At 56.4% G+C, this 25,291-nt stretch overlaps 2 protein-coding genes across 6 annotated transcripts in view; one reads left to right on the top strand and one right to left on the bottom strand.

Moving 5' to 3' along the window:
* The window catches only part of NMT1 (N-myristoyltransferase 1), a 36,362-nt gene extending 33,805 nt beyond the window's left edge, over nt 1–2,557 (top strand). Inside the window, exon 12 of the mRNA XM_048829806.2 lies at nt 2,225–2,557. Within this exon, the coding sequence (XP_048685763.1) occupies nt 2,225–2,245 (21 nt within the window). The 3' untranslated portion in view covers nt 2,246–2,557. The remainder of the gene's footprint in view (nt 1–2,224) is intronic.
* Nucleotides 2,558–9,804: 7,247 nt separating this feature from the next.
* The window catches only part of PLCD3 (phospholipase C delta 3), a 55,198-nt gene continuing 39,711 nt past the window's right edge, over nt 9,805–25,291 (bottom strand). For 3 of the 5 annotated variants that reach the window (XM_075123651.1, XM_075123649.1, XM_075123650.1), the window contains 9 exons: nt 21,844–22,045; nt 20,364–20,508; nt 19,878–20,030; nt 19,470–19,616; nt 17,510–17,545; nt 16,662–16,821; nt 13,623–13,739; nt 12,679–12,854; nt 11,525–12,364 (listed from right to left, as the gene is read on the bottom strand). In XM_075123651.1, coding sequence (XP_074979752.1) covers nt 11,954–12,364; nt 12,679–12,854; nt 13,623–13,739; nt 16,662–16,821; nt 17,510–17,545; nt 19,470–19,616; nt 19,878–20,030; nt 20,364–20,508; nt 21,844–22,045 — 1,547 coding nt within the window. In that variant the 3' untranslated portion in view covers nt 11,525–11,953. Of the gene's footprint in view, nt 10,628–11,302; nt 11,453–11,523; nt 12,365–12,678; nt 12,855–13,622; nt 13,740–16,661; nt 16,822–17,509; nt 17,546–19,469; nt 19,617–19,877; nt 20,031–20,363; nt 20,509–21,843; nt 22,046–25,291 lie in introns of those variants that run through there. The other 2 variants (XM_048829781.2, XM_075123648.1) reach the window with 2 other exon arrangements.

The following is a 25,291-nucleotide window of genomic DNA, read 5'->3' as shown; positions in this document are numbered from 1 at the left end:
GGCCCAAAACTGAACACAGGACTCCAGATGAGGCCTCACCAGTGTCAAATAGAGGGGAACGATCACGTCCCTCGATCTGCTGGCAATGCCCCTACTTAAACAGCCCAAAATGCCATTGGCCTTCTTGGCAACAAGGGCACACTGTTGACTCATATCCAGCTTCTCGTCCACTGTAACCCCTAGGTCCTTTTCTTCAGAACTGCTGCCGAGCCATTCGGTCCCTAGTCTGTAGCGGTGCATGGGATTCTTCCTTCCTAAGTGCAGGACTCTGCACTTGTCCTTGTTGAACCTCATCAGATTTCTTTTGGCCCAATCCTCTAATTTGTCTAGGGCCCTCTGTATCCTATCCCTACCCTCCAGCGTATCTGCCTCTCTTCCCAGTTTAGTGTCATCTGCAAACTTGCTGAGGGTGCAATCCACACCATCCTCCAGATCGTTAATGAAGATATTGAACAAAACCAGCCCCCAGGACCGACCCTTGGGGCACTCCACTTAATACTGGCTTCCAACTAGACATGGAGCCATTGATCACTACCCGTTGAGCCCGATGATCTAGCCAGCTTTCTATCCACCTTATAGTCCATTCATCCCACCCATACTTCTTTAACTTGCTGGCAAGAATACTGTGGGAGACCATATCAAAAGCTTTGCTAAAGTCAAGGAATAACATGTCCACTGCTTTCCCCTCATCCACAGAGCCAGTTATCTTGTCATAGAAGGCAATTAGATTAGTCAGGCATGACTTGCCCTTGGTGAATCCACTCTGACTGTTCCTGATCACTTTCCTCTCCTCTCCATTTCCCACACTGGGCTTCCCCTCTCCCAACTAGGAGTGTTCGAGCCCCCCTACAGCTTGGGCAATGGGACCCGGGTATCTTTGCATCTGTACGAGGAGCTGTTTTGTCCTGGAGGTCTTGACCACAGCTTCCCTTCCCTTCATGTTGTCTTGCCCATTTGTCCACCACTTCCACACCCCAGAGGTGACAGCATTTCAGTGCATGCACCTAGCTTGAAAATTGCCTTGGGATGGAAGTTGCACTAAAATTATAAAATATTCCTGTTATATAGCACTGCGTGTGTTTTCTGGGCTGTGCAGTAGATACGGTATCCAGGCTGGCTGGAGTAACAGGACCTGCCACGCTGGTCCAAAGCACTGGGGTGTCTGCTATAGTCTTTGGCAGTGGCCAGTCTCTGTTGCTTCAGAGGAAGGTTCACAGAACGCCCCTGGCCAGGTTTGCATTGCTGCTTGTGGCAGTGGGAGAAAATGCCTATGGCAGTTGGGATTATAACCTAATCCGGCCATGGTATTCGGCTTGATGCCCCTTGCAGCCATGAATTCCACAGCAGTTATGTGGGTGCAGAGCCCCAGCAACAGTTAGAACCATATCAGGCTTTTCTCGCTTGCTGAGAATTAGCCTTTACGAAGCAGCCAGTCGGTCACTAACTGGCTCGTTCTGCTCAGCACCGCTTGAAACGGGTGGCACCAGGGGAGCTGTGCTGCTGCGAGTACACAGGAAGGCGCTGAGTACGAACGCCACGGGCCCTGAGCCCAGCTGTGCCCCTTGGCAGCTGAGCAGCTCTGGCCCTTCCCCAGCACCTCCCATCAGCGAATCTGAGCACTTCACAAACCAGAAATGACCCATCACACAACAGCTGGCACCAGGGAACCCCCGAGAGCGGCTGGCTCCTTCTAAAGGGGATCCCCGTGCAGAAAACTGGCTTCTGAACTCAAAGGCACTAACTTAGCCAGGGAAAAACCTGAACATAAATACCAATCACCCCCAAATGCCAGAATCCTGCACTGGCAGGGACCTCTCCAGTGCACAGTGGGGCAGTCCGTGTCACCCCCATCTTACAGGTGAGTCTCCCAAAGCACAAGGGTAAGTATCTGCCTCAGGTTACGCAGGAACGAGTGGCTAGGCCCCATGGGTCTTGACTCCTAGCCCTATGCTCTTACCACGGGACCACTACTGTGAGGAGGGTGTGCTCTTTCTCCAACACCTTGTTCTTCAGGCCTTTGCCACGGGTTCCCTTGGGCTGTGATGCGTTGTTGGTCTAACGGAGGCTGCGGCTGGACTCCCCCGTGTGGCTCAGATTGCTGCTGAGTTCCAGCAGCCGTGGGGAGCGCTGGAGAACATGTGCCAGGTGTCCAGAGTTGGGGACTGAAACAGAGAGGATCTGTCACGTTAACACTTCCTAACCTGTTTCCCATTGGCTCTCTCAGGTTGGACTGGTGTTGCAGTAACCAATCCCCGAGAGGAGAGGCGACGTTTCTGAGAAGTTGGGCCAGGAAGCGAAGGTTGCCACTGGCTGTTGGGGTTTCCGTGGAAGCAAGACCCTCCTGCAGAGGAGCAGGGACTTAACCATCACCTGATTTTAATGATTGTGTCACAGGATGCCAGCTGCCACACCCTGGGCAGTGGCATCGGTCTCCTTTGTTTCAATTAATTGCATCCTCGTACAGACGTGATCAAGGGAATGTAACTGCTGCAAACTAGCTCATGATTGGCAAATACTGGAGTTAACGGGTGAATAATAAAAGTATATATTATATATATTTTAAATATCTTTCCTCTTGCAGACTGACCCAGATCACCACTTCCCCAGCTCTGCATGTTGCCTTTTCTCAGCAAGAAGCTGGGTCTAAAATGGGACAGCTGCTTGCCGCCCTGGCCTCTGCAGGTCTGGGTTCAAATCCCATCATGGGTCACAAGCGTGGATGAGTTTGGTGGCTTTATCACCACCAAGGAAACTGCTGATCAGCGCATGCACGCTAGAGACTGGGCCAAGAACAGTGGGGCAGGGTGGAGGGCGCTGCTCTGGGATGACTGGAGGCCCCAGGACTGAGGCTTGTTGGAGGAGTTGCCTGGCTGTCTCCGGGGTTCTCCCCTCGTTTTCCTGAGCTCCAGATTCATTAACAATGTGATGCGGCAGGCAAGGCGTCCATCTGTGTCCTGGACCCCGTGGGTGGCGAAAGTCAAGGGCTGGAGAAGTGACTTCCTGCTGGAAGGCCCAACCATTGAGAGGAGCTGCCATGAGACTGCCTTACTGGCTAGCCCCAACAGAGCTTGCTTCTTCCCAGCCTAGCCCCTGCCTGGTGCTTGGAGCGAAGGATAGGTGGATTGCCCTGCCGGCCTGCCAGGAAGTAAATCCATATTCACAGCTAAGGGCTATCTGTGTCTGATCAAGGCAGACCTGGGGCTTCAGCCTCCCCCGCACCTTTGAGACGTGGTCCCTCTCTGCTGGGTTTGATGAGCTGAACCGACCCTCCCTATGCTCTGGAGAAGTAGCTATTCATGAAGTGCCCCAAGGAACCCAGCTTTTGGACTCACATTGGTGCAAATCCGTAACTGCAGCACTGAGTAAACTGGATGTAGTCACCCAAACCCCTCTCTGCCCCCGGCAGCTCATGTCACGTAGCTGCAATAACCACGCCAGCCAGGTCAGAATCAATTCTCCAACCCCATCACTCTGAAAGGCAGGGGTCTAGTGCACCTTGGCTTGGCTATCTTGGCAGTTCTGGGGTTACCCATTGTTGCACCTTTCGGGGGCTCTGAACGACAGTCCCTTCCATGCTCATTTTTGTTCATGCCTTTTGGTTCATGCCTCTCTCTCTAAATCCCTGGTACACCCACATCTTGAATACTGCGGGCAGATGTGGTTGCCCCATCTCAAAAAAGATATATTGGAATTGGAAAAGGTTCAGAAAAGGGCAACAAAAATTATTAAGGGTGTGGAACGGCTGCCATATGAGGAGAGATTAATAAGACTGGGACTTTTCAGCTTGGAAAAGAGATGACTAAGGGGGGATATGATCATGACTGACCGGTGTGGAGAAAGCAAATAAGTGTTGTTTTTTCCTCATAATGCAAGAACTAGGGGTCACCAAATGAAATGAATAGGCAGCAGGTTTAAAACAAACAAAAGGAAGTATTTTTTTCACACAACACACAGTCAACCTGTGGAAATCCTTCCCAGAGGATGTGAAGGCTAAGACTATGACAGGGTTCAAAAAAGAACTAAATAAGTTCATTGAGGATGGGCAGGGATGGTGTCCCTAGCCTCTGTTTGCCAGAGTCTGGGAATGGGTGGCAGGGGATGGATCACTTGGTGATTCCCTGTTCTGTTCATTCACCCTGGGGCACCTGGCACTGGCCACTGTTGGACGATAGGACACTGGGCTTGATGGACTTTGGTCCGACCCAGTGTGGCCGTTCTTATGTTCTGGTTTCTAAAGTGTCCCGTGCAATGATCGGAACATCCCAGCTGATTGTTTCCCCCATTGTCTGTGTAACAGCATCCCTTCTCATAGATTTTTATCTTGGGAAACCACCCCACAGCCCCTCCTTCGTCAGGCTTGCATTGTCTTTTAATGGCACTCTCACTGCCCAGGCAGGGGAATGGACCATGAGAACAATCTGTGGGGGGGAGGGGATTTGCCATCACTGGACATTTTGCTGTAGTTCAGCCAGGAGTTCAGGGAAATCCTGTGGCCAGTGGATAAGGGGTCAAATGATCACAGTGGTCCCTTAGGGCCTTGTAATTATAATCCAAGACCAGGCCACCCCTTCGCTACTGCTGTTGGCAAAAGCTGTTTCTAATTGTGTGACGAGCCTTGCTGGGGGAAGTGTTTCTGCCTGACAATGAGAGAAGCGTGTAAGCTCCCACAAGGAAATCTACACAGAGCTTGGAGGGCACTTCCTACAGGGAACCAGCCCAAGGTTGCTTTGAAATCTCTGACCCAGCTTGGTGCACAGTCCGGCAGTTGGTGGAAGAGACCCCATGTTCAGCGACCCATTGGTTTTTCACATCCTTGTTGCAGTATAAACTGCAATGCCCTGTCGGTGGAATGGGACCGCCACAGAAACAAACTGACCAGGAGCAAAGGCCTCAGCAGGTTCCTGATGTACAGGCCAATGCATGCATGAAAACCCTCAAGCCAAGACACCCACTGGCCAGTCCGCAAGGCAGGCAGAGCCCCCCACACTGTTCACCAAGCCAGAGGAACAACCAGCAGTGTGCTCTGATGGGAAGGTCCTGCCCTGGTCTGTGTGGTGGGCACATTCCTAAGGCCTGCACTGCTGACTCGGTGTGACAGGCTATGGAAGGGCACGTCCCCGTTCCAAGCAGGAAAACCCAGATGCAATGAGCCTTTTTCTCTGCATCCTGCTCCAGGCAGGGTGGGGAATATTTGCTTTGGTGGGCCTGGAATTCATGGGGCCCTGGAGCAGCAGCAGCAGGTGATGGGCTGCAACATCGGCGCCACCCAACCAATGGCTACGCCTAGAACTTCTGTGGCAGGACTTCCTCAGCATTTCTTTGAAATCCAGCTGAGGCCAGCTCCTCTCTAGCCGTGGATTCTGGTCACTCCTCTGCTGCCTGCTGAGATGGTTTGCTGCTGCTGTGGCCAGAAGGAGATTTAAACTTCTCCCCAAAGACGTTTCCAAAGCACCATGTATGGCTGGCTCTCAGTGCCAACGCATCGTCGCGCTCTGCCCCTGGCTGTGCTCCTGACATAATAGCTGCCTGGCACGTCTTGATGGACGGAAGTGACACCCCCCATTGCATAGAGCCAGCCCACCCCCCAGCCCTGCTGCTTCCTGGGGAGGGGCTGTGGCTGCTGCAGGTCCCTGCTGCTCCTGCAATGAGAACAGGGGGTCTCAGGCGTGGGCCCAGATTCTCTGCTACCAGAAGCTGCTGGAGAAGCTGTGGGACAGCCATAGTACGATGTCAGCTGCGTGCAACAGGGGGTGCAGCTGCCACGTAACATCTGAATAGGACTGCTGCAGGAACAGGGGTCGCTTTGGATTTCTGAACTGAAGCTGCATCCAAGGAACAACCCATCTCTCCAGCAGAGGGCGCTCAAAGCCACGTTTATTCTTCAAGTGCTTGCGCATATCGATCCCAGTTAGGGGCGTGTGCACAGTCCGAGCAGTGCCTGTGGGGTCGGCTGTGGAGCCCCTTGGAGTCACGCCTTCCTGGTGCTGCATATAGGGCCCTGCCGACCTGCCGCCTCTCCAGGTCCTTCTTACCGCCAGGTCCTTCTTACCTCTCTCGCTTGTTGAGTGATCCCCTAGGAGCTTTCGCTTGAAATTTCTTGTAAATAGTTGAGATGTTTGTTATTGTTGTAGTTTAGACAGTAAGTTTTAGTGGTTATTGGGGGTTCTTCTCCACGTTTTTTCCTTTCCCTTCCCCAGGGCCGGGCCAGGCCTCGGTCCCAGGGGTTCAAACCATGTGGGGTCTGCCAAAAACTGATGCCCAAAGGCCACCCACACACAGCCTGTCCTAAGTCCCCGGGTGAGTTCCACCAAACAGACAGGTGCAAGATCTGCAGGAGTTTTCGTCCCCGCACGGATAGGGAAAGGGGCCATAGATTAAAGCTGTTGGAGGCAACCCTGCAACCGCAATCAGAGTCGAGCCCTGGGGATCCAGCACCGGGCTCCTCTGTGTCAGTCTGCAGTGCACCAGCTTCAATGAGGGAGGCTGCACCACCAAGGAAGGACTCTGGGACTAGAGACCCTCGGCACCGGCATTCCCCAGCACTGAAGACAGCACCGCACACTGAGTCTCGGCACTGCTCCCAGTCACCGGTGCCTCGTGAGACGCACAGGAAGACTGACGGGGCACTCCCCCTCTCGAGCGCCAGAGCATGAGACAGCTGAGGGAGTGCGACCCGGGCCGGCTCACTCCTCTCCAGCAGTACAACAAGCGGGCCCGTCGAGTCCGGGGCTGGTGGAAGAGGGACGGGAGGAGGACCTGGACCTTCCTTCTACCCCAGAGACTTTCAAGGCGGCCTTATAGCCCTGATTGACCCGCATTCACCAGTGCCCGCTTCTTAAGGTTTGTAGACGGGGTTACTCACTACCAATTCGCGGTCCTCCCATTTGGCCTATCATCGGCACCTCGGGTGTTCACCAAATATATGTCAGTCGTGGCCACCTTCCTGCGGAAAACACGTGTCTAGGTATTCCCTTACCTCGACAGCTGGCTAGTGAAGGGCTGGTCCGGGACACAAGTGGATCAACAGGTCACCCAGATAAGATCCACCTTAATGAATCTGTAAACTCAGGGGTTGTACCGTATGACTGGAAAATTGCTAACATAATTCCTGTTTTTAAGAAAGGGGAAAAAAAAGTGATCTGGGTAACTACAGGCCTGTTAGTTTGACATCTGTAGTATGCAAGGTCTTGGAAAAAATTTTGAAGGAGAAAGTAGTTAAGGACATTGAGGTCAATGGTAAATGAGACAAAATACAACCTGGTTTTACAAAAGGTAGATCGTGTCAAACCACCCTGATCTCCTTCTTTGAGAAAGTAACAGATTTCTGCGGAAAAGGACCTAGGGGTGACAGTGGACGAGAAGCTGGATCTGAGTCAGCAGTGTGCCCTTGTTGCCAAGAAGGCCAATGGCATTTTGGGATGTATAAGTAGGGGCATAGCGAGCAGATCGAGGGACGTGATCGTTCCCCTCTATTCGACATTGGTGAGGCCTCATCTGGAGTACTGTGTCCAGTTTTGGGCCCCACACTTCAAGAAGGATGTGGATAAATTGGAGAGAGTCCAGCGAAGGGCAACAAAAATGATTAGGGGTCTGGAACACATGAGTTATGAGGAGAGGCTGAGGGAGCTGGGATTGTTTAGTCTGCAGAAGAGAAGAATGAGGGGGGATTTGATAGCTGCTTTCAACTACCTGAAAGGGGGTTCCAAAGAGGATGGCTCTAGACTGTTCTCAATGGTAGCAGATGACAGAACGAGGAGTAATGGTCTCAAGTTGCAGTGGGGGAGGTTTAGATTGGATATTAGGAAAAACTTTTTCACTAAGAGGGTGGTGAAACACTGGAATGCGTTACCTAGGGAGGTGGTAGAATCTCCTTCCTTAGAGGTTTTTAAGGTCAGGCTTGACAAAGCCCTGGCTGGGATGATTTAACTGGGAATTGGTCCTGCTTCGAGCAGGGGGTTGGACTAGATGACCTTCTGGGGTCCCTTCCAACCCTGATATTCTATGATTTTTTTAGACAAAGGAAATGCAGTGGATCTAATTTACCTCGATTTCAGTAAGGCGTTTGATACTGTGCCACATGGGGAATTATTAGTTAAATTGGAAAAGATGGGGATCAATATGAATATTGAAAGGTGGATAAGGAATTGGTTAACAGGGAGACTACAGCGGGTCCTACTGAAAGATGAACTGTCAGGCTCGAGGGAGGTTACCAGTGGAGTTCCTCAGGGATCGGTTTTGGGACCAATCTTATTTAATCTTTTTTTTACTGACCTCGGCACAAAAAGTGGGAGTGTGCTAATAAAGTTTGCGGATGATACAAAGCTGGGAGGTATTGCCAATTCAGAGAAGGACCGGGATATCATACAGGAGGATCTGGATGACCTTGTAAACTGGAGTAATAGTAATAGGATGAAATTTAATAGTGAGAAGTGTAAGGTCATGCATTTAGGGATTAATAACAAGAATTTTAGTTATAAGCTGGGGACGCATCAATTAGAAGTAACGGAGGAGGAGAGGGACCTTGGAGTATTGGTCGATCACAGGATGACTATAAGCTGCCAATGTGATATGGCTGTGAAAAAAGCTAATGCGGTCTTGGGATGCATCAGGTGAGGTATTTCCAGGCGAGATAAGGAGGTGTTAGTACCGTTATACAAGGCACTGAGACCTCACCTGGAATACTGTGTGCAGTTCTGGTCTCCCATGTTTAAGAAGGATGAATTCAAACTGGAACAGGTACGGAGAAGGGCTACTAGGATGATCCAAGGAATGGAAAACTTGTCTTATGAGACTCAAGGAGCTCGGCTTGTTTAGCCTAACCAAAAGAAGGTTGAGGGGAGATATGATTGCTCTCTATAAATATATCAGGGGGATAAATACCGGTCTTTTACCCGAAGCCTCATGCCAACAGCTGTGTTCGCCAGGCCTTGGCTTTTTATATTGAATGGACAAAATCGTTCCGCAAGTCGAACCAGCTGTTTGTCGCAGTGGCGGACAGGCTGAAGGGTCTCCTGGTGTCCTCCCAGAAGAATATCCTCTTGGATCACATCCTGTATCTGGTCAGAATACATCCCCTGTGGTGCTCCACCGTCCTGGGGCTGTAGTGCATTCTGGGAGATGGAGTACAGCTGGTGAAAGAAGCCCATAGAGGGGGCAAGAGGCAGCTGAAGTACCCCAGCCCGGTGCCCTAACAATAGAACTGGGGCGTTGAATGCCTTTTTTAAAACAGAAGCTGGAAGGTTTCCCCAGAGGCAGGTACTTTCCATGAAAAATTTAGTTTAGGCAAAACCTAACTTTCCATAAGTTCCAGGGGCTGTCCCTGCCCTCGGCTGCCAGTCATGGTCATACAGCTCGCAGATTTCCACACATCATGTCCCACCGAAGCCCCCTGGCCCTACAGACAGCTGTTACCCATGGCACAGAGGGGTAACAAGCCCCAGGAGGAGATGGGTCAATGGCTCTGCTCAGGCCCTGGCTACTGCAAAACGTTTGTTCTTACTGTGCTTCCAGCTCCTGGCAAGTGGATGGCTTCTACGCAATCGCTGCTGTGAATTTTGCTTGTACGATGAGTTTTAACCATTAAACTGAGCTGGCTCCACCGCTTTCTAAACCTCTGTGAGCTCCCCACAGCCCCGAGGGCTCAGGCTCCCAGCTCCTGGTAGCTATTGCTCATGTACAGCCGTAGATGTAAGAAGGGCTTTGCCAAAGCCAGGCCCTGCCCCAAGTTGCTTCGCAGCCTAACTGACCCTTTGCTGGGGGCGTCCCAGGCCAGGGAGACAGAGACGGCAGGCGCCGCAGGAGGGGTCTGGTAAAATAAACTTTTTATTATCGTTTTACAATATATTACACCGATTGGAACGGGCCCTAGGCTCCAGGGCCTGTCTCACAAAATCCACCCAGGCTGCTGTGCTTACAGCCAAGCCCTGCAGCCAAGCAGAAGGCTCCTTCAGATACAAGCGTCTCAGCTCAGTATGAAGAGAGGCTACTAAAGGGTTAACGGGAAAGTGTGCGTGTGTGTTTCCATCCGTCCCCTGCCTCCCCCCATCAGCGTGTGCCTGTGTGATGCATGGGGGCGTGGGCAGCGTGTAGCCCACAGCTAAATAAATGCCAACGCTAGCTAGAAAAAACACACCACCCGCCTGCTTTACCACTGACCCTGCCGTGGGGCTGCGCTAACAGGCTCCCGGCCGGTTCAGGTCCCTTCCTCCGGCCTCTTTCCAGCAGCACGCTGGGGATGAGCGCAGCCCGCGGCCCCGGGGAGGAGGCAGGTGCAGAGGCTGGAGTCCTGGAGGAATTTAGCCCTCCCCAGGTTACTTTAGGGGGGTGGGAACCAAACCAGTCTCTGCAGCAGCTACGCCCTGGGCAGACAGAGCAGAGGCCTCACCTCCCCCTGCAGCCCAGCCCCCGGGTGTAGGTCTGGCTGGGCTGGGCCTCCACGCACCCAGCCAAGGAGGGTCACGTTGAACCGGCTCCTCCTGGGTCCTGCCACAGCCGCCTGGGTGCTGATCTCGCCGCCACTGATCCTCGGCCGTGTGCGCTCATATCTTCTTGGATTTAATGTGCACAAAGAGAGTGGCCGGTGCCAGGGACGCCCCGTCCCTGGAGCGCAGGTGGATGTGACGATACCCTGGGAACAGAGGGAGGGAGCAGGTGAGGCAGTGAAGCAACCAGGCCCTGGTCCTTTGGCCCCCCAGCCAGCATTCAGAGCATAGCTTTGTGTAGCATTGTTGCAGTCCGCTAAGGAAGCTGGTTATCTGCTATTGAAATGCAGCCACCTCTGGGGTGGAGCAGGGCACAGCCGCGCTGCCCAGTGAGAGTAGGAAGGAATACTGTTGCCCTGGCTGGCACTGCAGGGCAGGGGTGTGGGCAGGCTTCCCTCCCAGCGATGCAAAGAAGAGTGGGGGAAAGGCAGGTTGGGTCCCCCACTCTGGCCTGAAGGAGGGTGGCTAGCCCCAAAGGAAGCCAGCCAGACACCCTCTGCTCTGGTCTCCCTCGCAGCTTCTGGAGAGGGGATTGTGTGGTCCATGGAGCTGTAGGACACAGAGCCTGATGGCGCCAGGCCTGCAGCAGGAGTCGCTCAGCTCTGGGCCAGCCGGACTGACGCCACAGGGTGAGCCCTGCTGAGCTGCGGGGTACCCTCCATTTCCCTAAGCATCCCCCAAGCCTACTTTCATGGCCCCTCGCTGCAGCTCCCACACCCCCCATGCAGGGGGCCTCTGGCCAGTGCTGCCCCTTGGTTGGCAGAATAGGCACCGCTGGCTCTCTGCCCCGTGGGCCTGGCCAGCCCCTGCCAGGCACCCACCTTCCCTCAGGCTGGTGAAGGGCAGGGTGAATTGCCCCACGAAGTCATTGCAGGAGGTGGTGTCATAATCTTCCACCACGAAGCGCACCAGGGCCAGCTCCGGCACCCATAGCTGGAAGCTCAGGGTCTCCTCCCAGCGTGGATTGAACCCTGCAGGGGTGGAGAATGGACAGGGCACAGACTGGGGCCAGCTGCCCCTGCCCCCCCCCCCAACCCAGGCCCCCTGAGCTAACAGGCTGCTCCTGGGTTCCAGCAGCAGCGGGATCCACGTCGCGCTCTGCAGGGCCTCAGGTTCGGTCTCTGCAGACTCCCTGCCCGCCAGCAGCAAGGATCCCCCCGCCCCCCATTGATAATTACAGCATAACCCTGTAAAGGGGGGGGTGCCCTCAGCCCCCTGGGTGATTTACACCCTGAAGCAGGAGGATTTCCAGCCCTTCTCTCCTCCTCGCTAGCTGCTCTTCTCAGATAAATGTCCAGGCCTCTCTGGAATCCTGCCTGTCTTGTGGTAGGGAGTCCCACCGGCTAACCAGGAATGATTTTCATTTCTCAGGGGCATGATCTCCAGCTCATTAACCTGCCTGTTACTGTGGGGCAGATTATCTCTCTCAACCTGCAGGGGGCACTGTGGACTCCAGCATGAACCCAGGGTCATTAGCAGACTCCGGCACTCCTGGATTCTGCTTCGGGGAGTGGTTCTGCCAGGAGAGGCCAAGGGGCCCGACTCCCCTCCTGCCCAGGGCATTCCACAGAGCTCCTCGGGGTGCTGACAAGAGCGCCCCCTGCTGAGCCCTGCTCTGCTGCCTGCAGCATTCCAGCTGTCCTGGCAGGGCTCCCAGCCAGTGGCAGACCGGGTCTCCTCTGCTTAGCTTGGCCAGGCCCCAGCCCCAAAATCACATGGTGCCATGGGGTGGGGTCTGTGGCCCACTCACCATTGTTGAGCTTGTACTCGGTCTGTTTACTGCTGCAGTCGGCTCGGACGCCGTGGATCTCCACGCGCACGAAGGGGTCCACGATGGAGCTCTTCTTGTTGTTCAGCTTGGGGAGCTGCTGGGCTGTGATCACCTGCGGGGAGGTGGGGTTAGAGCGGGGGAGGGGACTGGCCACGATGTGGGGCGTGGTCCCCTCACTGGATGCACCATCACCCTCCCTGGGGAAGCTGGAACAGGGGCAGCAGCAAAGCTGGCCTAGGCCTGGGGGAGGGGAACAGGCTGGGCAGGGCCCGGGCCCCCGGCATTCGCAGCTCTGAGCCCCTCCCCTGGCACACACTAGCCATGTGGCATGGGCACCTACACACCCCTGCTGCACACCCATCTGGCACAGCCCCACTGACCAGGCAACCCGCTCCTCACACCCACACATGTCCCACCCCGCTGCACCTTGACCAGCAGCAGGGTGGCTCTGTGGCCAGGCCCTCGCCCGCTCTCGGGGTCAAAGGAGGTCTGGCGGCTCCGCAGGAAGCTGGGCTTGAGCACGTAGCCACAGCGCCCGTTCACCAGGAACCGCCCGTGGTTCAGATCCATCTCGCAGCCGGGGGTCTGGAAGTTGAGAGCCACTTCAAAATGAAACACAGAGAGCAGGCGGGTTTATACAGGCAGGGTCCAGGGGAGCCGCGTACACGGGTGGGGGCTGGCGGTGCCAGGGCAGGGCAGGGTCCAGGGGAGCCGCGTATAAGGGTGGCATCTGGAGATACCAGGGCAGAGTCTGGGGGAGCTGGTGTACCTGGGTGGGGTCTGGAGGTGCCAGGGGAGGGGGAGGGGGAATCTGTCAGTCTCCCCGCATGGGACAAACAGCCTGTCACCGCCTGGCTTTCGTGAGGGGCGGCTGCTGCGGCTCACGGCAGGGCCCCATGTCGGTGCCCCAGGCCCAGGCTCCATGCCCCATGCCCAGCAGCTCTCCCGTGAGTCCCCCTGGGCTGGAGGGCTGGGTCTGCAGCCACAGCACACAGGCAACGGGAGGGTGACATGGAGCAGGACCCTTGTCCTGGGCTGCAGACAGATTCGGCACCTCGGGAGGCCAGTCACAGGGCCATGCCCTGGCTGGGCCCTCGGGGACACTGGCCAGGAAGGATCCATGAGAACCAGCAGGTGGTGCCATTCCTGGGAATAGTGATCAGACTCCCTGGAGCCTGGATCTGAATATTCCCCCCTCACCGTCGAGGGCATCAGCCTGGTGCCCCATGCAGCCCCCACTCCACTAAGCATCACTATGGCCTTTCTGGGCCCCTCCCCTCTCTGCACAGCACAAAGGAGTCCAATATCATTATTATCAATATCATAGATGGGGAAACTGAGGCACAGAGGGGAGTGGGCCCCCTTCTCACCTAGCTGGCAGCCGGCGTTCCACATCTCCTGGGGGTTGTAGTTTGAAGAGTTCATCTTCAGCCCCAAGGGGTAGATGCGGCTCAGCTGTCGGGTGTTGTACCGGACCAGGCCATTCCCTGCAGGAGGGGAAAGCAGCTGCCTGTTAGCGGGGCTGGGAGTGCGGGTCAGCTCCTCCCTGGGCCACCAGAGCCAGGCATAGCGAGGCCGTATCGCCCAGCTGGGGCTGCTGGCCAGGGCAAGTGACCAGTGATCTTGGGAGCCCAACAGGAGACACCTAATAGTACCTGAGATTGTGCAGCTCAGAGCAGGAACTCCTTGGGGCAGGGACCATCTGGGCCCTATGTCTGGGCCTGGGGAAGTTGCACTGTATGTAAGGGAGCAGTATGACTGCTCAGAGCTCCGCTATGAAACTGCAGAAAACCCTGAGAGTCTCTGGATTAAGTTTAGAAGTGTGAGCAACAAGGGTGACGTCGTGGTGGGAGTCTGCTAGAGACCACCGGACCAGGGGGATGAGGTGGACGAGGATTTCTTTCGACAACTAACGGAAGTTACTAGATCACAGGCCCTGGTTCTCTTGGGGGACTTCAATCACCCTGAGATATGCTGGGAGAGCAATACAGCCGTGCACACACAATCCAGGAAGTTTTTGGAAAGTGTAGGGGACAATTTCCTGGTGCAAGTGCTGGAGGAACCAACTAGGGGGGGAGCTTTTCTTGACCTGCTGCTCACAAACCGGGAAGAATTAGTGGGGGAAGCAAAAATGGATGAACCTGGGAGGCAGGGACCATGAGATGGTCGAGTTCAGGATCCTGACACAGGGAAGAACAGAGAGCAGCAGAATATGGACCCTGGACTTCAGAAAAGCAGACTTTGACTCCCTCAGGGAACTGATGGGCAGGATCCCCTGGGAGAATAACATGAGGGGGAAAGGAGTCCAGGAGAGCTGGCTGTATTTTAAAGAATCCTTATTGAGGTTACAGGGACAAACCATTCCAATGTGTAGAAAGAATAGTAAATATGGCAGACAACCAGCTTGGCTTAACAGTGAAATCCTTGCTGATCTTAAACATAAAAAGGAAGCTTACAAGTGGAAGATTGGGCAAATGACCAGGGAGGAGATAATGCTCAGGCATGCAGGAGTGAAATCAGGAAGGCCAAATCACAATTGGAGTTGCAGCTAGCAAGGGATGTTAAGAGTAACAAGAAGGGTTTCTTCAGGTATGTTGGCAACAAGAAGAAAGTCAAGGAAAGTGTGGGCCCCTTACTGAATGAAGGAGGCAACCTTGTGAGAGGGGATGTGGAAAAAGCGAATGTACTCAATGCTTTTTTTGCCTCTGTCTTCACGAACAAAGTCAGCTCCCAGACTGCTGCACTGGGCAGCACAGCATGGGGAGAAAGAAGTGGTTCAGGACTATTTAGAAAAGCTGGACGAGCACAAGTCCATGGGGCCGGACGAGTTGCATCCGAGGGTGCTAAAGGAGTTGGCAGATGTGATTGCAGAGCCATTGGCCATTATCTTTGAAAACTCATGGCGATCGGGGGAGGTCCCGGATGACTGGAAAAAGGCTAATGTAGTGCCCATCTTTAAAAAAGGGAAGAAGGAGGATCCTGGGAACTACAGGCCAGTCAGCCTCACCTCAGTCCTTGGAAAAATCATGGAGCAGGTCCTCAAGGAATACATTTTGAAGCATTTGGAGGAGAGGAAGGTGATCAGGAACAGTCAACATGGATTCACCAAGGGCAAGACATGCCTGACTAACCTGATTGCCTTCTATGACGAGATAACTGGCTCTGTGGATGAGGGGAAAGCAGTGGATGTGTTATTCCTTGACTTTAGCAAAGCTTTGGATACGGTCTCCCACAGTATTCTTGCCAGCAAGTTAAAGAAGTATGGGCTGGAAGAATGGACTGAAAGGTGGATAGATTGTCGGGCTAAACGGGTAGTGATCAATGGCTCCATGTCTACTTGGCAGCCGGTATCAAGCGGCATGCCCCAAAGGTCGGTCCTGGGGGCTGGTTTTGTTCAATATCTTCATAAATGATCTGGAGGATAGTGTGGATTGCACCCTCAGCAAATTTGCAGATGACACTAAACTGGGAGGAGAGATAGATACGCTGGAGGGTAGGGATAGGGTCCAGGGGGCCCTAGACAAATTAGAGGATTGGGCCAAAAGAAATCTGATGAGGTTCAACAAGGACAAGTGCAGAGTCCTGCACTTAGGACAGAAGAATCCCATGCACCGCTACAGACTAGGGACCGAATGGCTCGGCAGCAGTTCTGCAGAAAAGGACCTAGAGGTTACAGTGGACGAGAAGCTGGATATGAGTCAACAGTGTGCCCTTGTTGCCAAGAAGGCTAAAGGCATTTTGGGCTGTATAAGTAGGGGCATTGCCAGCAGATCAAGGGACATGATCATTCCCCTTTATTCGACATTGGTGAGGCCTTTCAGGAACTGCTGAGCCCAAGCCCTCCGGCAGTGTCCCAAACTCACTAGCCCTTTCAGAACATCTCAACTGCTAGCTGCAGTGCTGGGCCAGGCCAGTGCCCCAGACAGGTCTCTGCAGGGTCACCTCCCCCTTCCCCAGCGCAGCTCAGAGCAGAGGGATGAAAAGCATCCAAGGAAGAGGAGAGCCCCCCAAGTCACGCCCAGCAGGGAACCAAGCCCCACCGCAGCAGGTCGGCTCCATGCTCAGACAGCAGGAAGTCTGCTGGGTCCCATGGGTCCCAGGCCTGCCTGACCCCAGCTCACCGCAACCAGAGCCAGTCTAATCCAGCTTCCTCCAATCTAGTCCCTGATCTCTTATTTCGGCTCAGTGCAATCCCACCCCATCTAATGCACTGGATCCCAGTCTGATCCAGGCCAGCCCTGCCCCATGGAGCCCAGTGTGACCCCAGTGTGACCCAGTGCTCTGCAGCCCAGCCCAGCTGCCCTGGGGCCCAATCCTGCCATCTCCACTGAGGCCCAGCACCCACCGGCTGGTTGGAGTCGCACTAAGACCTGAAGAACCCAGTCTGTCTGCCCCTCCCCCAACCTTACCTGACTCCTTGATGAGCTTCCTGGCCTTCCTCTCGCTGAAGGAGGACATCTGGCAGGCCTGCTTGCTCCTGAGTGCACGCTCCAGGCTCTGGAAGGGGACGGCCTGGCAGTACACCACCAGGTCGGAGAGCTCCTGGGAGATCTGCGCAGTGTCCTTCGCCTGCCGGGGAGCACACGCAGCGATGGGGTCACTGCCCCAGGAGTGCAGCGCGGCTCCCCCAGAACGTCCACCCGTCAGTGCTCAGCTGGGACCTTTCAGCACCTTGGTGGGGGCGGGGGGTACTTGCTTCGCTGAGCCCGCTACTGCGTCCTGAACTTGCCCAGGGGGCAAGGGCTGGTGCTACACCCCCCACCCAACATCCCACTGCTGTGACAGGCCCCAGCCCTGCAGGTGCTGGGCACCCCAACTTCCATCAACATCCGAGTGAGCGCAGGGTGCTGAGCACCTCCCAGGCCAGGGCCCTCCAAGAGAAACCCCAGTGAGCACCAAGAGTGGCCTTCGTGCCAGGCGATAGGCGCAGAGCCCTGCTCTCATCCACAGGGCCCTGGGACCCATGGCAGCCGCCCGCAGAGGACTGGGGCCCATGAGGGGTGAGCCTCCTGGGGGAGGGGGAGGCAGGAGGGGCTCACCTAGGAGTCAGCAGCCCTCAGTCAACCACCCGGCCAGGACAGCAACAGAGCACCGGCCCTAGGACTCGCCAACCTCCACCCCAGCCTAGGCCCAGGGGGCAGCCCCGTACAGACATGCAGTGGGGTGCAAGAGGGGATGGAGTCAGTCCTACAGTCACACACAGAGACGGTACGTCCCCCCCAGCTCTGCCCAGACTCCACCTCATGGAAGCACTCACCTGGAGTGGCCTGATCTCCTGCAGCAAATGGGACGACTGGAAGAGAACAGAAAGCGTCGTATCAGGAGTTGGGGGAGCAGAAAACCGCGGTCTCAGGCCCTGCCCAAGGTGGTGGGATGGGAACGCTGCACACTTGGCCTCTGCCCTCACATCCATTAGTCACCGGCCCCGGGATTCCCTCCACCAGCTCTGGCCCCGCCGAGTCCATGGTCCCCGCCCAACAACTGACCCGGCTCCATGAGCTCTCTTCTCCCCAGCCAGCCTGCATCGCAGCCCCCACCTTTACAGACCCTCTCCAGACCCCGCACCCCTGCGGTGCAAACCTGGCAGCTAAGCACAGTGCTCAGCAGTGGGACAGGGAGCAACAGACTGCAGAGGAACCAGCAGGAGAGGTTCACATCAGGACTGTAAAGTGTGGCCTGGCCAGGCCACTAACTCCCTGAACTGGAAAACGCCATGGCACCTTTAATGGCCCTACGTGGCTAGCACCATGTAGACAGCAGCGCAGCACCCCCGAGCACTTGCCCAAGGCATTGTCCCAGCGGGGTCTCTGCGGGAAAAGCCCCCCCCACCAGCACTTCCTGGGAATGTGGATTCAGCCCAAAGCCACAGAACAAACGTGACTGGCTTTGCTTCCTGCAAATAGCAGATCCTACCATCAGCAGGGGAAAGCAGCCCCCTCTCCCTGCAGGGATGGGAAGGTTGCTCCTTCGCCCCTACGAGGGCTTTACAGAGAATAGGGCGTTGGATCCTGCGCCAGCCCAGGCAAGACGGGCACAGGAGGCTATTCCAGAGCAGCTGCTCATGCCCAGAGCTGGCCGGAAGGGACTGATCTGGGACAGGGCAGCCGTGCAGCCCCCGATGCTCAGAACAGTTCACAGCCACTCCGGCTCGTCCATCCTGAGGAGAGCCAGGCTGGAAATTTCCACCAGAGTGAATTTCCAACAGAAAATCCCCTTTCCGCAAAACTGCAATTTTCCACAGGAAAAATTTCCATTTTGCCAAAAAGAAAATAATCCCGCCCCACCCCCTCCATCAGCAAAATAGAAATGTGGCTCTGCCCTGCCCGCCAGATGGCATGTCTCAATTTCACCTTCTCCCTGCAAAAAATGAAATTGACAACAGCCAGCCAGGCGAGCTGCCAGGGGCTCTGTGCCCAGCTCTCTGCCTGTCCAGCAGCTAGGCTGGGAGGAAGTGAGGAAGCTGGGGTCTGGTCTACACTAACGCATGCTGGCACAGCTGTGTCAGCTAGAAGTGTGAAAAAACCACCCCACAACTGACGCTGCTAGGCCGGCAAAACCCACAGTGTAGACGCAGCTCTGCAGAGAGAAGAGAGCTTCTGTCAGCACGTGGAGGTGGTGTTACGGCCCGGGCAGAACTTCTCCCTCCCTCTGTCTGCACGAGGGGTTAGGCCAGCGAAGGGAGGCCCGCACAGGCTCTGTAGTGCAGATGTGGTCTGAGAACGGGGCAGGCCCTGGACAGCTCCTGTCAATTTCACTTTCTGCCAGCAGGGAAACAGCGCAATCGACAAGAGCCAGGCAGGCAGCAAGCTGACACCTTCCTGGGGTTCTCCTGAAAGGGAATTTGTCTGGAAATCCGGGCAGTGGGGCAGGGGGCAGCTACACACAGGGCAACTTTCTTGGGAGTATCTGAATGAGAGGGAGTGAGAGAAATCCCCGTCGAGAGGCAGTGAATGCCGTGTCTATCTCAACACTGACAGGCCAGGGAGGAGGCAGCCCCCTGCTGCGAACTGGCTGCAAGCCCCTCTGTACCCTTTCCGAGGTGGCTTTGGGATCTCAGGGGCGCTGCCAGCCCGTCCCATGGGGCTGTCGCTCCCCAGCCTCCAGCTAGCGGAGGTCACGCACCAAAGCTGCAGCAGATGCTTTGGCCTCAGTGCCGCAGCCCATCGCTCCGTGCCACAATTCGCAACACGAGGGGCTGGCCCACGGTACCCCCGTACCCTCCTGCGGTCTTTGCGCAGCACCCGCTCCTCTTCCTCCTCTTCCTCCTCCTCCTCGTTGTTGTCGGAGAGGAAGCTCATGTTCTCGGGGTCACACACCAGGTCCGGCAGCTTCTTCCCTTTCACCAGGATCTTCCCTTTCAGTTGCTGCATGAGAGGAAAGCCCCTGTCAAAGCTCTGCACCCTGCCCAACCCCCCCACCCCCATTCCCAGGGGCTGTCTGCCCCACTGCGTGGTCCAAGCTGGCCAGGGGGCAGGGGATGGTGGGAGGCAGCACCCAGGGATGCCCATGTGATGAAGCCATGGAGCTTGGGGGTCTGGGTCCCCTCTCTGAGCATTCCCCCCTGCAGGAGTCCATGGGAATGCTGCCCAGGGATCCCTCCCACGGGAAGTCCCAGGGGGTGTTACCTCTGGTGACGGGAGCTCCTTGGGGACCTGCCCATCCAGCATCTGGGTCAGCAGCATGTCTCCCAAGATTGCCTTCATGTGCTGAACCATGGTCACCTGCTGCTCCAGCCCGCAGTGATTCTCCAGGGACAGGATCACGGGGTACGAGGAGTGCTGGGGAGATGGGGGGGGGGGTCAGGGACAGTGCCATGTGGGACTGGGCCCCACCCCCTTCCCAGGCAGGCCAGCGTAGGCAGGACCCTGCAGCAGGGTCCACAGACTGACACCAGCCCACTGCTATGGGCTGAGCGTGGGATCCCACGGGCCCAGCCCTGGCCCTACTGATGTCAGGGGCAAAACTCCCACTCGTGGGTGGGAGCAGGGTTCAGCTCCATGGCTGGTGGTCACCAGGCAGCTGGGGACAGAGGGGCAAGAAGCACATTGGTGCAAACTCCAGTCCCCTCCTGCTGCAGCAGAGCTGGGCCCTCTGCCCGCCGTGGCACTCACCTTGAAGGCATAGTCCCGGATGATCTCGATGACATCCCTGAAGAGGATCTTAGAGGTCAGGGTGTGGCCGTGGTAGATGACAGGCTCCCCGTTGGAGCCCTCCCAGCAGTCCAGCTCCACACAGCGGCAGCCCTCCATGAACGCCCTGTCAGGGATGGCACGGTTCAGCCAGGGGCTGGCATCACAAACTGCCACCTCATGCCCTTAATACGAGTCCAGAGACTCCAGCGCAGCTGGGGCCCCTGAGCCTCCCCAGGCAGCCCTGCCCTGGCCCCTGCCCTGTGGTTATGATGTTCTCCCAGAGAACGACTCCCCCCAGAGGCAGTGCAGTGCGGCTGTTCACCCTGAGCTAGTGACGGGCCCTGACCGTCCATCGACATCCTGGTTTACCCTGAGGAGAGCCTGGTGCAGGACACAGCTCGGAGCAGGCACGGAAAGGCAAAGCCCTGGGACGGTGGGCTTGGCTTGATTAAGGCTAAGTGGGGAGATGGGACTGGACAAGGAGTTTTAGACACCTATGGGAGGTGCAGAGCTATTCTGCTGACTCACCCTGCCTGCCAGATCAGGTAGGTCTCATTTAGCTCCAGCTGAGCCGGGACAGCTAGAGGGAGGGCCTGCCAGGAGAAAGAGCTGGCTCAGGACAGAACACAGCCCTGCTTCAGGGATTTGTCTTAGGGGTCAGAACAAAGGCAAACCCTGGCATGGGGAGGGTAGAACTTGTAGCACAGCGTGGGGCTTGGCCATTACCAGAAAGTGAGAGTGGGATCACACTGGAGCATGTCAGGGAGTGAGGCACAGGTGGAGGGGGAGAGAGAGAGACAGTTACCCTGTGGAATTCACTGCTGCAGGATGTTAGTGGAGTAAATTACTTTGTGCCAAACCCTCATCCCCCAATACCAGGGCTGGTGCAGGAGTGACACAGGGTGCCCTCCCCATTGTGCCCAGAATCAACCAGCAGCTGCTCCTGCAGCCTCAGGGTTGCAGTTCCCTCTGCCCCTGTTGCACTGCTCCCCTCCACTGAGGGTTTGACTGGGGGATCCACACCACAAGATCCACCCCCGAGTCAACTGCAGGGGGAGTCCCCACAGAGGTCTGCTCTCTGACAAGCCTCCTATTATGCTGCATTCAGAACACAGGCCCCATAGACACTGAAATCAACAGGAAAAGGATTCTGCAGCAAGCAGCGCTTGCTGGGATAAAAGTGATAAGACCTTTTAGCCCCCATGCTTCAGGGCACTGCCTGCGCCCTGGCTGGGGTCAGGCAGGAATTCCTGCAGATGGATACTGTCAGACAGTCAGAGACTTATCCCTTCTGGGGAAGCGCTCAGCATGGCTGCTGGCCACCAGCGCTGCTCTGCTTCAGCAGGACCAGGCCTATGCTCTAGGCCACCTCTCTGCCCTGCTGGCACACCCCCCTCCAGATGGGTCTCAATACCCTCCCAACCCTGCCAGTTCCCCATGTTCTGCCCGGCCCCCTTACCTGATGTAGGCTTCCGTGCTGCTGGCCCCCCCGATCTGATTGTCGGTCAGGTAGGTGTTGTGGGAGGTGGAGATGAAGTAATGGCAGAGGGGCTGGCTCATGTCCTGGTAGACGTCGGTGTGCTCCTGGTTCAGGATGTCACCAGCCGCAGACAGCAGGTACATCATGAACCCGTCCAGCATCATGCGGTTGTGCTGTTTGGCTGCAGGGACCACATTTCCAGGGGCTCTTTAAAGGCTCCTCCCCAGATTTCGGAACTAGTGTCTGTGCACGAGGCAACGTGTCCATGTCGGGAATTTCAAGCTGTCACAGCCTCTCACCCCTATTTGGAACCCTCGGGGGTTAGCAAGCCTAGGGGTTAGAGTCTGGGAGTCCTGATGCGACCCTGGCTGGGACAGGGATTGCGGGCGCTAAAGTAGGGGCTGGGGTGGCAGGAATCCTGGGCCCCGTGCCCAGCTCCATGAGGGGGTGTGGTCTGTCCTGGCTAGAGCTTGGCACTTGGACCTGGGTTCTCTCTGGCTCTGCTGCAGTCTCACTGTGTGGCCTTGGACACGTCCCCTTGCCCACTCTGTGCCTCGGTTTCCCCAGCTGTATCGCATTCCCCTCTCGCGCACACTCTGGTGCCATGTCCCTCCCACGGGGAGTAGACTAGGAAGCAGTGAAAAGTGCAGGGGTTGAGATCAGGCACAGGCTGGGGCGTGATTTCTGTCAGCCGTGCATTCCCACAGGGCGGCCTGGGCTGAGAGCTCTGTCATGGGGCCTCCATTTGTCCAGCTGTCAGTGAGTTTCTAGCGCCCCAATCAGCATCTACCCCACGAAGGCTCAGCCCCAGCATCCTCTGCCCCAGCCATGGCAGGTGTCTGGATCTTGAGTTAGCAGCAATGGGGCCACAGGAGCGTTTTACAAATCTAGGCTGATTGTCCAACGCTGCTGCCGTGCCAGCGAAGAAACCAGCCAGCCAGCTCCCCGAGGCAGCCCCACAGGGCACTTCACCCCCAGCCTTGGGCCACTTGGTTCCTTTTCCTTATTGCTCATAAACCATCCTAGACACAACTGTGTGCCAGTCGCCCTGGGCTGAGATAACCCAGCTGGGGCAACCAGGGGTCAGGACAGGAAGCGAGGCTCTCTGTGCCAGCTGGGAGCACACTCGGCTCTGAGAGGAACAGGAGAGACACCATCCGGGAATGCGGGAGTGGGGCTTCTGGGATTGCTTCAGCTGCGATTAGCATAACGAAGCACTGCCAAACCACATGCAAAACCTCAGCAGATCTCCCTTACCCACGGATGTGGCTCCGCTGACCGCAGTGGAATTACCCCCGATTCCTCCCCCCAGTAAACTACAGCACAGCTGGACCACTGGAATCTCCCTCAGTTCCAGCCCTATTGCGTGGCTGGCCCCAGCTGCGTCAGGGGCTGCAGCAAAACCCTGGGTCTAAACTCCCCTGGGCTCAGAGGAGGTTCAGATCTGGGTCTGCAGCCTCAGTGCAACCATGCTCGCAGCATGGGAAATGCCCAGAAAACCCCTCCAGCCCCTGAGCGCCTCAGCGCCACGGCAAACCAGCACCGCAGAGCGCAAAGCCAGGATAGGCCACAGTGTGCACCCGGGCAGCGGGACTGGAGTCTCAAGGCCTCAGATATGCTGGAGCTTGTCCCACAACAAAGATCTTTTCTCCAGCTCTGGTTTCATGAGCGCTGTCGCAGCGGCACCGGGGCTGGGATGCAAAATATGGATCCGGATCCGAACCTCCTCGCAGTCCAGGGATGTTTATTGCTGCAGCCTGTTTACACAGCCACAAAGTTCAGCCAAGCCAGCTCCTAATGGTAAAGCTGGTTGCAATGCGCATGGCTGAGGCAGAGCAGACAAGGCGGAGAAAACGGTGTTACCCCACGGGCTCCCAGCTCTGCTGTACCCTCTGGGAGAACAGCTCCCAGCCTGGAAAGTCTAGCTGCCTCTGGACCCAGCTTCCAGCCCCCATCTCAGCCCCCTCAGTCTGGATCGTCTGTGGGCGCTCCTGCCTTCCCAGCCCACGACAGCTCCGCACAGTCACAGAGACACAGCGTTAAAGCCAGAGGGGCCACCAGGGCACAGGCCACCAGCCCTCCCAGCCCCCCACAAGAGTAAAGTCAATGAACTAGTGTGTGCCACAAGCAGAGATGGGAGCCAAAGGGCACCAGGGCCCGAGGCCTCGCAATGGCAGGGGAATGATGAAGTGAGAGACACCCAGATAATCCTGGCCAGTGACCCGCTCCCCATGCTACAGCGGAAGGCGAACCCCGCCAGGACCCCACTTAAACTTCCTCACTGTGATCACACAGCACGGCCCTGAAGGCTCTCCGAGCCGGACTGGACCCAGACGGGCTCCCAGGATGAGGCCTGGCTGAGGTCAGGGGTGTTCACACGGGGCTGGCACGTTGGTTCTGCCCATTGCAGAACCAGGGGCCGGATCCGGACACAAAGCTTGGCCCTGTCTAGTTGAACCAGCCATTCCAGACAGAGGGGCCAGGCGGAGCTGACCCAGCCCTGAGGTTCGGGGTGTCCTCATAGAATCATAGAATATCAATGTTGGAAGGGACCTCAGGAGGTCATCTAGTCCAACCCCCTGCTCAAAGCAGGGCCAATCCCCAATTTTTGCCCCAGATCCCTAAATGGCCCCCTCAAGGATTGAACTCACAACCCTGGGTTTAGCAGGCCAATGCTCAAACCACTGAGCTGTCCCTCCCTCCCAGGGCAGGGCTGCTTTGGGCCACTCAGTACGAGAGAGAAGAACTCGCACCTGAGACTGCGAAGCAGGGACCAGGGGTGTTCTGACGCTGCCGGGTGGTCCTGGCGCCAGTCCCCTGCGGCCCACGCCTGCTAGAGCAGTTAGACCCCACACCTAGCTCCAGCCTGTTCCAGCCTGCTCAGGGAGGGGCTGCCAGGCCGGGCTCTGGGGAGGGCTCCCCACAAATGCCAGCTGCCTTCCGGGGCAGGCCCAGCTCCCCACCATTGCACCAGCCTCTGCTCCTGCCCCTGCTGCTCCGTCCCTCACCGTTCCCCTTCAATCCAGGCCTGATTTGTGCGGCCACTTGCTCCAGCTCAGGTCAGCCCCATCACACCCACGGTGCAGGCCAGCCAGGCTGTATAGCACCTTTGATGGGAATGTCTCCAATTCATTAATCCTCACCACCCCCCTGACAGATGGGGAAACTGAGGCACAGAGCGAGGACCTGACTTGTCCAAGGTCTTGCAGCGAGTCAGTGGCAGAGCCAGGGACAGAACCCGGAAGTCTGACTGCCCGTTCCCCTGTTGTAACCACCAGAACTTCCCCCCTTAGAACACAGAAAAGAACCCAGGTGTCCTGATACCCAGCCCGCTGCTATAACCACTAGACCATGTCTCCGTCTGTCTGGGCTGGAGAAAGGAGCTAGAAGAACCTGTAGACACCAATACTTGGGTGTGCACAGAAGT

The sequence above is a fragment of the Caretta caretta genome, chromosome 27 (assembly GCF_965140235.1).
Source record: "Caretta caretta isolate rCarCar2 chromosome 27, rCarCar1.hap1, whole genome shotgun sequence".
NCBI classification, from domain to species: domain Eukaryota; kingdom Metazoa; phylum Chordata; order Testudines; family Cheloniidae; genus Caretta; species Caretta caretta.
The sequence above is the reverse complement of the archived record's forward strand: the minus strand, read 5'-3'. Positions and strand labels throughout refer to the sequence as shown.